Here is a 14,060-nt window from a genome sequence, read left to right on the forward strand (position 1 = left end):
GTAGGTCGAAATCGGCTGTGAGAAGCTAGCAACAATTTCACTTACGGCTTGTGCTGCTAACTTCCATAATAGCGGGAAATCGCCGAGGATCTGTGTAAAATGATCCATACTTTTGACAATGAGTATCAATAAATATACATGACACTTCTAAAAAATAAAATATGTATCATGTTATTTTTTCTTTTTAAATTATTTTTTTTATCTGTATTAAAACACATTCATGCATTATTTTAAACTGGGCTGTTACGTTTAGTAAATATATTTTAAGTACAGATGTCTGTGCTAAATAATTTTAAATATAGTTTGTTTTTTCCCAGTTTTTGAGACTGATAACATTTAAAGTGCACATTTGTATCTTTCTACCCACAATTTGATACTACAATATTTTTGTTCTTCCTCTAGTCTAGCTCTTATAATGTGTGTACGTGCAGTATGTGTATTTTAGCATACAATCATCTCTGAAATTCTGCCACTTTTTGTTATTCATACAAATAAGCACCTCTAAAATATGTTTACTTTTTAAATGCATTTTGTATGAGAGCAGGTAAGGTGATGGGAGGAGGAAGGGCTGAGAGCAGGTAAGGTGACATTAGGAGGAAGGGATGAGAACAGGTAAGGTGACGGTAGGAGTAATGTATGAGAGCAGGTAAGGTGACAAGGGAAGAAGAAGGGCAGAGAGCAGGGAAGGTGACGGGAGGAGGAAGGGATGAGAGCAGGTAAGGTGACGGGAGGAGGAAGGGCTGAGAGCAGGTAAGGTGACGGGAGGAGGAAGGGCTGAGAGCAGGTAAAGTGACAGGGGAGGTGGAAGGGCTGAGAGCAGGTAAGGTGACGATGGAGGAGGAAGATCTGAGAGCAGGTACAGTGATAAGAGAAATGGTCAGCAGAGACACTGTAAAACCAGTTTGAGTATAGGGAGCAAGGTGAGTCCACACAAATACTGCAGGATGTAGTTCAGATTTTTTATTTAGTGAATTTGTAAATTGGAAGAATCTAAAGGAACGAGGTTCACCACGTGGTTCAAAGGACCCCATTGAACACAAAAAATCTAAAGGAAAAAAAGTAAATGCTTTGGATTATAGAGCAATTGCAAATGCAATTCATGAGGTTAAATGTGAACTAGAAGGGGGCTCCCGAGTGGCGCATCCAGTAAAGCTGTCCATAATGGAGTGCTGTCCATAATGGAATGCACTCTATAGTCTGGAGGTTGCCAGTTCAAGTCCAGGCTATTCCACTACCGACCATGGATGGGAGCTCCCAGAGGGCAGCACGCTATTGGCCGAGCGCTGCCCCATGGGGGGCTTAGGTCAGCCAGGGTGCCTGCAGGCTTGCCTGTAAGCTTCCCAGAGATGTGTTGTCCTCTGATGCTGTAGCACTGGGTTGGCTGCATGGTGAGTTTGCAATGTGAAAAAAGCACTCAGCTGACAGCACATGCTTTGGAAGACAGCATGTGTTCATATTCCCCACTCATGAGTCAGTGCAGGGGTGGTAGCAGTGAGCTGAACCCAAAATACAATTGGACATTTCAGATTGGGAGAAAAACTGGGTAAAATCAATTGCTAAAATACATTTTACTAATTAAATTACTAAATAAATTAAAATGCTTGTAGATGTTGGTCAATGGCTTATTTTTCCACCTGAGATTCCCACCACTAAACTTCGAACCAGACATTGTCTTGTGGTCTGGATCAGCACACCTTGTTCATATGGTAGCGTTAACAGTGCCATGGGAAGATGCTGTGGATGAGGCGTATGAGAGGAAGAAACTTCGGTATGCTAAACTAGCTACTGAAGTGGAACAGCGAGGATGGAGAGTCCGAGTTTACCCAGTGGAGGTAAATTCAAGATTCAATGGCCAAGAGTTGAGTCGCACAGTGAAGAATTTATCTGAAGCAGCAAAAAGGAGCAGCAACTGGCTGTGGTTGAGATGGAAAGATTCTGCCTGGGGATCTCAAGTACAATAGAAAGAAAGCAACACTGATGTACAGGTAAGCAAGCTGGGCTGGGCTGAGCTGAGTGGGGGGTGGAGGGAGGTGATGCTGGGACACCAGAATCACTGTTGAGCCCTCTTGAGGTGTCGTGGGCTAGTCAACGAAACACTGAGGATGGAAGGTGCCCACTTGAAGACCCCAGAGATGTACCCTACTTAGCTCAATCCAGATGGTTGTCATGCTGATGCACTGGGGAGACAAAATTAGCTGATCCCTGGAGCCAGCATTACACTTAAGCAATCAACACCAGACAGAAGGATATCTACATCATCAGATGAAAAACAACGCAAATGGATGGAGATGTAGATGGATCACATTAGTTTACTGCAAAGCTACATCTTAGTTGGTGCTTATCTTGGCGAGAGCCGAGTTCACGTCAGCATGAAGTTCAACATCTACTCTCATGTAATGGAAATCAATACATTTAAAAAAATAAATAAATAAAAAAACTGACTTGGGAGAGACAAAGACGAGCACACCTCTGAAATATGTGCCGTCAGCCATCCATTTCTTTTCACTCTGCAGGTTCGCCATGTAGCTTCCTTTCAGAGCTACAGCATCAGAGGACCACGCAGCTCTGGGCAGCTTCCAGGCAGGCCTGCAGGTGCCCGGCCAGTCTACAGGGGTCGCTGATGCACGGTGAGCAGAGGACACCCTGGCCGACCTAAGCCCTCCCCACCCCAGGCAGCGCTCGGCCAATTGTGTGCCACCCCCTGGGAACTCCCATCCACGGCCGGCAGTGGAAAAGCCTGGACCCGAACCAGCAACCTCCAAGCTATAGAGCACATCCTGCACTCCACGTGGAGTGTCTTTTTTGCCCATTTCTGAAAGATCTAAGGCTTGTAACTCACTCAATGGGGGGTGAAATGTAAACCTGAGACATAGGGGGTATATAAATGTATCAGATTTATGTCATTGTAAATGTTGCTGGGCTTTCAGTATGGAGCGACGAGCTGAAAACGGGCAAAATGTGCCAATGCAGCATACATACTGCCCATTCCTGAAGAATCTAAGGATTGTAACTCAATAAAAGGGGATGAAATGTGCACTAGAGACATAGGGGGAATAGAAAATAAAGTTTTTATATCAGATTTACATCATTGTAAATGTGAACTAGAGACAGTTTCTGAATAGAAAACAATTTTGGTTGCATCAGATTTACGTCATTGTAAATGTTGCAGCATACATACTGCCCATTTCTGAAAAATCGATTATCTCTATTTTTTAGTCAGTAAAACCCCAGAAAAAATTGCATTACCAGTTCCTTCAGCTTTCGGGAGTCAACAATTAAACAGTCTTTACTGTGAAAATATTGGAAGTGTTGCCTAAAGACCCAACATTACAAAGAAACTGGTGGTGTTACAAGCAAACAGGTGGTAGTAGCTGTAGACTTTACATCTGCTTATTTTCTAAACATTTGTTATTTGGGGGAAACCATCTGTACAGTTCTCTGAGAAAATGAGAGAAACAATATTACTTGAATTACACACAGGATGTTATAGTTTTTGCTCCTGAAAAACTACATTATGAGTAAATACACCCCCCTCCACGATCAGAAACAACACATTAAATCATGTACAGAGTCTGCAGTCTGTGACCTGACATGCTGGTTTGCATTTAATTGTTAATATCTGACTAATTGTACTTGTTTTTTAGGCCTTTTCCCGATTCCAAGGCCTGCTGGACCAGGAGGAAGACAGGAATGCCCTCTTCTGGTCTTGTATTCTCTGGCCTGGAATAACTGAAATTGTATTTCATCTGTTTGAAAATGATTTCATTCTTAACGAGCATTCCCTGATACCTTATATATAATGCCGTGGGTAGGGAGCAGCTACCAGCCCCAGACGTCCGAAAATTCAAGACATTCAATCTAGTCTGTGTCGGTGAATTGGTAGGTTGTTTTGTACACCCCCCGCCCCCCAGCACTGTATAACACATTTGTAGTGTTAAAGCAAACGTACATTTTTATTTACAATTTAAAAATATTTTATATGTTGAAACTTGTCTTGACTCATTATATAAAAAATCACTGTTCAGTAACAACATAAAAGGTGGTGTATTTTCCCATATTATTTCCTAATCTGCTTGGGTCTCTACATTTCACCCTACTTTTATTGAGTTACAGTTACATTTTTACATTTTTTTTCAGAAATGGGCAGTGTATGAGCCATAGGCAAACTGCCTGTTTTCAACTCTGCATTCCATACTAAAGGCACAGCAGCAATTACAATGACGTAGATCTGATATAAAAGCATTATTTTCTATTACCCTGTCTCTAGTGGACATTTCACCCTGCTTGAGTTACAATCCTTAGATTCTTCAGAAATTGTCAATATGTATGCCCAATTAGTCTTTTGTATTTTAAACACATTTTATTCAGGGAGTTATTTGTGGTATATTTAAAAAAAAATGTAATTTGGATTGTTTTTTTAGATGAGCAGTATTTTTAAAAGCTCTCTACTATATTCATATAGCTAAACTATCTGTATGTATTTTACTGTTTAATCTACAATTGCCTTCCATTATGGACTTTTATTTTGAAGTTAATTTGCGATGCTCCTACCGGAAGTTGCTTATTGTTGCCAGCAACTGTTGCTATCTTCACACAGCCTTCGCAACCTTATATTTATTACTGTAATTATAGTTCATGTTATGGTATGCTATTTAGTGACATTGTGTAAGATGTGTTTTTTGTTTTTGTTTTTGTTTGTTTTTTTAATGTATTTCCCGCCCTCTCGGTCAGAGCTTTATTGATAAAGCGATTTCTCAAATGACTTACTGGTTATAAATAGACTTGTTGTTATTATTTTAAGTTTATTTAAATTTTGATTATCCAATAAATCCCCAAATCCATTACTCACAAAGACTAAAACTCTGTATATTTTGTGCAGTGAAGCAGTACTATCAACATCATGCTTTTCCAAGGTTGTGGTTATTTTTTTCCCATTGAAGGGTAGGTAAATCTGCAACTGCCACATTCCCAGGAATTACTAAAGCAATTTTTGATACCTGTAATATACCTATAAGTGTATCTAAACGCTTGTATGCTACGCGCATGGTGAAGCAAAGATCTACTGACTGTATCAACCTGCACATGAACGTGGCGATTTTAACAAAACTGGATTTCCCAGGATGCAGTGTTATTAGGAAGTGGGTGGCATGTTGTATGTCTGAGGCACAGCTGTTAACATGGAGAGACCAGAAGTTACTTTTACGTTAGCATACGTTGTGTTTGTCGTTTGCTTTGTATTCACTCCTAACGAATTTAGGTCTGCTGGGGTAACAGTGCAGAACTTGCTTTCGGGATGGCTAGGTAGCGAAGATTTAGGTTTTATTCACTATCAAATCAAGAGAACTAGCGCTACAGTACTTGTTCATTCTGTACTGCCGCTTGGTAAGTTCTTAGCTTTTTATGTTTTGTGCAGAAATAGTTTTTGCAACGACAATGTAGTACCAACAGATGTTTGTTTAAAATTTTTATTGATCGCAATTAAAAATAATGTTTGGCACATGTTTAGTGGGCGCAAAAAAAAAAAGAACATCATTACACTCTTCTGTCAACATTCCCCATCACAACAAGGATATCCGTCATTGAATTTACCAAACAACGTTTACGATAGCTAACTAGTACATTAAACAACCAGAACGATCCGTTTATAAAGACAGGTTCGTTTGGACCACTTTTCAATGGTATTGTATACACGGATACCATAAATCCTCTATAGGTTTTAGTGGTCCATATTGGCCTTGCCGCGCCCACAATTATTTTTCATCTAATGAATTCATGATCATGTCAACCTCCCGTCTTAATGTAATATGTACTTTAATATAAATTAAAAAAGAAGACTAGTGAAACTAAATAAACTAGTTCGTTGGTTAGACATTTGCTGATATTTTGCTGTGCTTTTTCATTGACAGGTTATTACATAGGAATGTGCTTTGCAGCTCCAGATAAAAACCTGTACTTTGTCCATATTGCAAGTGAAGGCTGGCAACTTTATTTTGCTGCTGCCATTGCATTGCCAGTGATGAGCAGCATATTGGTGTTCTACTGGTCCTGTAACAAATGGGGAAACCATCCCATAGCCAGGACTCTGGCAGACCACGCCTTGCCTCAGTCAGGCTGGAGGGCTGTGGCATCTTCCATCAACACAGAGTTCCGGCGGATTGATAAGTTTGTCACCGGCCCCCCAGGTGCCAGGGTGGTTGTCACAGACACTTGGGTGATAAAGGCGCTGACATATCGTGTGCATGTTGCCCAGCAACAGGACATCCACTTGACAGTGATTGCCTCCAAGCAGCACCAGCTGTCCCCAGATTCCAACACTCCAGTGCAGTTCCTGACCATCCGCGTGGCCAGTGTCAACCCCTGTGTTCAGCCTTTTGATATCAGGTAAAACAAAAACTAGCGTGTCGCAAATGCAGAGGTTAATTTGAGTCATCACATTTACTACATTTTGTGTCAACGTCTGACCCCATCATGTAATGGCGGTGATTACATGGGAAAGTTAAAATTACTATATTTATACCACAAACGTTTATTGCATTTTGAATGAAATCCCTAAAGCTGATGTTTCTCACAACGGTGTTCAGTTTTACACTTAAATATAATAATTGCAGACTATTTACTACATTTGACAGCCGTAGTAGTTACTGCTGCCAGGTCTTGTCATTATGAGCAGACTTTATAGGGAAACTAGGGTATTGCCACAACTGCTGCAACTGTCTGAATGCTGTTCTTTTTATATTTCTGTACAGATCTAGACTCTTACACCGCATGCATATTTATTTTTTGTACTCTTGTAGATTGATTAGGAGAAATCGAAGAGTTGATCTTGTGTTCCTTAATAACGAAGCAAAACAAAACGTTTCTTTGTGAAATGTGCATACCGGTACTTGTTGGGTTTGAGATGAACTAAGGAATATAATTGAGCTCTGCAGCATGCATCTTAATTTAATAATAAAAATATACCCATGGTTCACTAAGGGAAAACAGGGAAGTCAGCGTGGTTTAGCGGTCTAAAGAACTGGCTCCTAGAATTTAGTCTTTTTTCACAAAAAACAAAAACAGTTTACAAGCCCTTCTGTTCATGTTGCTAGTAGGTCTTGTTGCTGTAATGTAGGGTGAGGCAAGTTAGCTCCAATTTTTATCAGAATTTAGTCCCTTACATTTGGTTGATCCCATTATTCAATTTGGCAGTTTTTGTATATGTAAAAGTATTTGTATCAGATATAAATTACATCTTCAAACTTGTTCACAACTCAGGAAGAAGAATATAGAGTTAGATGAACCTGCTGTATACCCCGAGTGGCTGATGCAATTCATGGGTGATTCCCTAATGCTCTAAAATATAATCTAGCTGTTTTTTTATTTTTTTTATTTTACACTAATTGACCACCAGATGGTGCTGTTGCATTTTTTTATGACCATGTGTTTAATGTGTAATTGAGATGCAAACTGAGTTGTGTCTCTTTAATTGCTGTAGGTTGAATTCTACAGAGTATGGCGAGCTGCGTGAGAAGCTTCATGCACCCATTCGGAACGCTGCCAATGTTGTCATCCACCAGAGCCTTAGCGACTTGTTCCTGGAAACATTTAAGTCCCACGTGGAAATGAACGAGCGATACTCCCTTCCCAGGGGTCAGGTAGGTCTCTCAAAGGAATGAAGAAGGAGGTTGTGTTTACAAAAACGTTTTTGTTTTGTGTTAATTTTGTGCTAATGGAAGGCAAGGGCCAGTAGCACTTTGTTTTGCAGAGTCATGAGAGGTCCTATACACAGTTCAATTGCATCCAATGTCCACAAGGTGGTAGTAAATCCCTTTCAATTACTTTACAATTGCACATAAATAAATACTCATAATCATTGTACTGTATATTACCCTCAAATCTATCCTAAAGGCCCACTAACCTCAACATCAAATACCATTTCTAGCCTGTTGGGTTATTTTCACCCGATTCAATTAGTTCCTGTCCTGTTCACAGGAGCTGGAGATGTGCATTGGTTGCATGCAGGTCATGGCCAACTTGAAGCTTGTGAAGGTGTGCCAGGACGCCAACGAGGGGGAGTGCCAGCAGTGCTACTGCCGCCCCATGTGGTGCCTGACCTGCATGGGCAAGTGGTTTGCCAGTCGACAAGATCAGCAGCACCCAGAGACCTGGCTGTCCAGCAGAGTCCCCTGTCCCACCTGCCGGGCCAAATTCTGCATCCTGGACATCTGTGTCATACACTAAAAATGACTGTTTTTTATTTTAACATCTTTCAGGAATTTTGATAATTTGGATAACCAGGCCTGTCTGGAGTATTCGGTAAATCAACTTAAAAAAAACTAAACAAACACCAATAGTGCATTTTGAAAGTCGCCCTAACCGTCCTGTGATACACTGCTGTTTAGGGTGACCCTGTTAACTCTGCAGTCATGTGCTGCTGACGTGGTACATTGTTCCACTGTGCGCCAGGAATTAGTTGCATCTCTCTGGTTGTTTAAAGTCCACTATAATAATGCAATTGTTAATTTTCACAAACTTGCTGTTGGAAATGCAGTTGTGTATTGGATAATAATGGTGTTCGTGCTGTTGGTGCTTTGTAGTGGACAGAAGTGTTGAGGCTGTTTTAAAGAGTACTTATAACAATTAGATTAACAATTGCTGTGAAAAGTGAAACCCTTTCTCAACTCTTGGTAACTTGGGAGTTTTTGTTTTGTTTTTTTTTTGGGAGGGGGTGGGGTGGAGAGAGGGATAGAAGGAGGGAGAAGCATTTCTCCTAGATATGTCTTTTTCTTTCTTTTGCAAGTTGACAGTAAGTGTATTAGTACACAGTTGAGTAAAATTATATTTTATATAATTTGTTTATTTTATTAACCTTTATTGCTATTTAGGATTTAGTTAAGAGTGCGTTTAATACATAAATAAATAAACATGTATTCGATTGAGGTCAAACTGACATTGGTTTCAGTTCTGGATTGGATGGGGGTAACTAGAATAGTTTTGATGTTCATAATGTGCAGTTTGTTGTGTTTCCGTATTTTAAATGTTAATTCTCAACATAGCTCCTTAGGAAAGATGATCATAAATCAAGATACAAATTCAGACCAGTAATGGCCTTCACTCTTTTTCTGTTATTTGAATGGAAGTTTGCAACTTCAGGAAATCTTAAAAACTTGCAAAAACAAAGTCTTAATTGCTGGACTGTAATCTTTTACTTATATATTGATGGTTTCTCATTAGGCGTTAATAAAGGTTACTTGCTGATCTACTTTTTCATGCTCTGAAACATGGTAATAAACTCAATTTATGCAATCAAACACAGTCCGGTTTTCATACAGAAAGGTGAATTTGTGTTTAATAGCATCTGTGTTGCAGCATAGGGGGCATGCAGTAAAGAAATCCTGTCCCAAACTTTGTATTACCGTGAAGCTATATAATTTTTTATAGAAAGTTTAAACAGGTTGAAAAGTAATCAATCTTCAAAATTTTGTTTTATTAATCTAGAGAACCGCTTATCCAATGAAACTTGGAAGAGCATTCTTTAGCACAAATCGAATGATGTCATCGATCAATCTGTCATGTACATGTTTCCAGATTACATGCTGCAGTTCTTGGTAATGGTGATGTACTTTTTTCATGCTACATACTGCTCTATTGATGTGGTGGAGAAAGTAGGTTACTGACTTGTTTTTTTTTCTTTGTTTTTCTCACAACAGTACACTGTGTAACACATGGTTGAGACTAGAACCACTGTAAAAACTATTGTATAGGTGTTAATGTTTCGGTTTTTTAAGCACAGACCAATGTGGGGTCCTTTTTGTAACTAACCGTGCTTAAAGAGCAACTGAGAAAAGAATATGGGCTTTTTCAGAGGCAGATGAAACCACATTTTTGTTGTGGTCAGACAGATACAGCTGAAGAGTTATAGTTCTTTAGACCTGTAGCAGTGGAATTTTTTAAAGATGATTTCCACCCCTCTTTTACACTGTGTATCTCGCAAGCTAAGTGAGAAAGTCTTAAGTACAGGGATTCTGCGCAACGGAATACCGGGTCGATCTTCTTGTCAGTTTCAAAGTTCTCACAATAGGAGTGAAGTGGATTTAAATAGATAAACATTCTTCTAGTTGTATTGTTGGGTACAAACTTGTTTCTTACTGCTTTTTAAGAAAACAGGCTTGGTTTCACAGGTCCTGATTAGCACTAATCTTGTACTGCCTAATAGGGTTGGCTGATTTAAATCAGGTTGATTTTAAATCATGATTTTAAATAACTTGATAAAAAAAAGGACATAACAAGCATGTTTTAAAAACCTTTTTATTAACAAACAACATCTTAAGCTTACTGTCTATGAACTAAAATGTGCACCAAAGTTGTTATTAATACCTAATTTAATTTAAAGTATTAAGCACTTGTAGTTCTCTTATCAAGTAAGAAAAGTGAATACAGATTGTCAGGTTTTGTATGTTACCCCTGTCTGCGAAGGATCTTTCTGGAACCTCTTTATTTATAAACAGTAAACAAACTCTCTGATGTGTAGTTCTTTTAGAAATTATTTTGTAAACAAATATAAAGCCTCAGGCCAAAATGACCTGAGATATTTATCCAGGTAGCTTTGCATACATTAAGAAAATGCTTTCACTTAGTCTGTCATCATTATATTTGTAATACTATTATTATAGTGATGTCTGAAATTGCTTGTACCTGTCTGAAGAGATGTTTGCAAAAGGGCTTGTGAAATTCTGTACTAGGCTTCGGTTAGTAGAGGCTTTTTTACTCTGCAAGTAACATCTCCCTCTGATAATGTACCAAACTTTTGCACTCTCCTCCAAATTATTTTTTGTTATTATTATTGTTATAAAATTGACATATATCTTTATGATCTGATTAAATAATAATATTTCACATATAAACAGAAATACTGCATTACATAATAATGGAGATTAAATTGAATCACATAGCTTTTTTCATATTCAGCAAACTAACTGCAGCCCCAGACAGCAATTAGCGTCCTTAAAATGCAAGAAGTTTAACATTTCAGATTATCGGAAGACGTTTTTCCCAATATCAATGACTGGTATTGAAAACTACACATGGATTAAAGATGACTGTAAAAGCAGGGAATCTTATCTTGTAATTACATGTTTTTATTCGGTACCTCACAACAGGTTTTAAGTGATATCTGACAGTCTAAAATGTGCTGGGTCAGGGTGGGGGGATGTTTGGAAATCCCCTTAAACTGCTATCATTGACTAGTAAGTATAGTTTAACAAACAATATTTATTATACTGAATACATTCGTGAATAACCCTGTTTCATATACAGGGTATCAATACTTATGTCTGCAACTGTACATACATGTGTATATATCATTGAAAACTTAACACAGTAAGACTGATAAAGAATGTATCATTCTGTGTAAAAGACAAGACTGCTGATGCAATACCTAGTTAAGTGCAATCTTGCGCACATTAAAATGTAGTTAACATGACAATGCATGATGCAATAATAATGACTCCAGAAAGCCTATTTAGAAAGCAAAAGATATTATAGTTGACATTTAGAGGATGCCACAGTGATAATGCTTAATGTTAGTTTAGGTAAGGTAGTCCAAGATTAGTGGTAATTGGGGTCTATGAAACCAGTAGTTAATGGGGAAACAAACAAAAAAATCCCATGTGGGTTTGTATTTTTTTTCCGGGCTGGACATAAAATACGGATTTAACCAATACCCCAGATATTTGAAATGAAAACTGGAAAAATGTAATCTGATAACATTGTTTGATATTCTTTCATTTCTGTAATCCCTTACACACACACACATTTTATCTTGGGTACTGGAAGGTACTGTAAGTGCTTTTTAACCACAATTATATTTATTATATAAGTATAATTATGGGAAATGGCAGAATATGGGTTTATTTGTTATATCCTGTCTGCCGGCAGCTGACATTCTGTAGTCACCTCAAATAAGAGCTCAAGTCTAATGTACAGTTTACGATCTAGTTTTCCACTTATTTATCAAGTGCCTTGGAGAAGGTTCTGGGTTGGCCGATCAGCATTTAGATACAGCGCCCCCTATGGCATGGAATAGTCTGGACAAGAATGTCCTGGATATGATCGAGCATCAGATAAATAACCCAAATGTATCAGCTAAATGAAGAATAATGACTAAGATTACAATTATTTTAATAAGTAGGTTCCAAGAAATCTCAGCTCGAATGTATAATGTTGTTTTTTTAGTGATGCTGTTTTTAATGATGTGAAATTGCTGCTGTCTGTTTCTGTTCCCCTTGTGAACGAGGCCTCATCTCAATGGGTTTATTTGTGGTTAAAGAATAAATAAGGCAGACTGTTTCTTTTTGTCCTATTAGAACTATTTAAAGCAATGTTTTATTGAGACCTGGAGTAATTTAATTAAGTTTGCAATTCATGAAACATTTCTGCAAGTGTTTTAGAGAGACCTATACTTTTGTTCTCATTTTTCAAAGCTGCAAAGTTATTTTAAAAAGTCTGTTTTGATTGATTTAATTGATGTAATGTTGTGATACATTCTAGAACAGTTGAATGAATATCAATATTATCAATAACAAAAGGACCCATAAACTCTTGAAGAACCAAAACAAAACCGAACAGACATATAACTTTGTTGCCCTGGTTGCTGCATCCACAATATCTGTTCCCCTTTATATTTGAGAGCCCTAATGAAAAGATATGGATGTGGGTATTTTGCACTGAAATGTTTAAGTTCTTCGTCTGTGTTTACTATTGCTCAAATATGATGTGAGTGCTTTATAGCGCAAAAAGCTTCAATACAGAAGTCATGTAGGTTTTTGATAAAGAGGTACTTAGGATTAGACTGGCGAATTACATTCATTATGTGGCTAGGCCAATTGTATGTGGCATTTGTAATCTCTGATATGATTATTCTTCACAGTAACAGGAATTGTCAGGAGCTTTCTTTGCACTCTGTGTTTTAAAACATTTAAATGTCTTTCCTGTCCACCGTGGAGTGAGCGCCGATCTTTCTCATCAGTCTAACTGGTACATAAACCTCATACTTTGCAAAGTTACTTCTCGCCCACAGTCTAGTAACCACATCAAAAAGCTCTCACTTGCATTGTAAATGGAACGTTTTTCTTAATGCAGCATTCTCTTGCAGCTGGAAATGATAGGCAGAGTAACCATGTTTAATGGTTAAGGTGAGGAGACCCCAAACACAGTAGACATACAATTCCTTCTCGAGCATTTCAATGGCCTTGCAGTCAACAAGACTACCCTTGCCATATGCAGTTCAACTGTTATTGACATTGTATGGAATTAGTACTGTTTTTAAAGGCTCCTAGTAATTTGTAAATTTAAATGTGCAGTTAAACTAGTATGATTGACCTAACTACAGGACTGTATTAAGATGGTGCATGAGAGTCTCTGTGGAGGTGGCAGTTATGATAAAGTGCGTGTAGCTAAATTATTCTATACATTTTCCATGCCATGTATGTATTTATTTATTCACTATATAGGTATGAAATAGTTTATAAATACATTTATGTTCCAGCAAACATAATATCATTCTTGATATCTTGTGCTACAGTTGGTTAAATAAATAGTAGTTTGCAGACTTGCTTTCAGATAGTGTGCCACTTTCATGGTAATTGTCCCCACCCTTCAAGACCATGTTTTCTATCAGTAACCAACCAGCTGCTTCCTCTAATAAGAACATAGGAAAGTTTACAAATAAGAGGAGGCCATTCAGTCCATCTTGCTTTTTTATAGCTTCCCCGCATTGTCTAGATGAAGCCATTTCTTAGTCAACATAAACTCCTGCATCTTTTTCATAGATTCCTTCTTCAATTTCATTATCTCCTATATGATATTTATAATGCACATTTTTATTGCCTGCATGCAGTACCTTACACTTTTCTCTATTAAATGTCATCTGATATGTGTCTGCCCAGTTCTGAATCTTGTCTAGATCATTTTGAATGACCTTTACTGCTGCAAGAGTGTTTGCCACTCCGCCTATTTTTGTGTCACCTGAAAATGTAACAAGTTTGCTTACTATACTAGAATCTAAGTCATTAATGTAGATT

The 14,060-nt window shown here is 38.1% G+C and overlaps 1 protein-coding gene across 1 annotated transcript; it reads left to right on the plus strand.

Moving 5' to 3' along the window:
- Positions 1 to 5,129: 5,129 nt before the first annotated feature.
- On the plus strand, positions 5,130 to 13,728 carry tmem129 (transmembrane protein 129, E3 ubiquitin protein ligase). Its single transcript, XM_041268273.1, has 4 exons — positions 5,130 to 5,382; positions 5,907 to 6,381; positions 7,475 to 7,634; positions 7,972 to 13,728. The coding sequence occupies exons 1-4, from the start codon at positions 5,178 to 5,180 to the stop codon at positions 8,218 to 8,220; spliced, it is 1,089 nt and encodes a 362-aa protein (XP_041124207.1). The 5' UTR covers positions 5,130 to 5,177; the 3' UTR covers positions 8,221 to 13,728.
- Positions 13,729 to 14,060: the final 332 nt, after the last annotated feature.

Source organism: Polyodon spathula, chromosome 1 (genome assembly GCF_017654505.1).
Source record: "Polyodon spathula isolate WHYD16114869_AA chromosome 1, ASM1765450v1, whole genome shotgun sequence".
Taxonomy (NCBI): Eukaryota; Metazoa; Chordata; class Actinopteri; order Acipenseriformes; family Polyodontidae; genus Polyodon; species Polyodon spathula.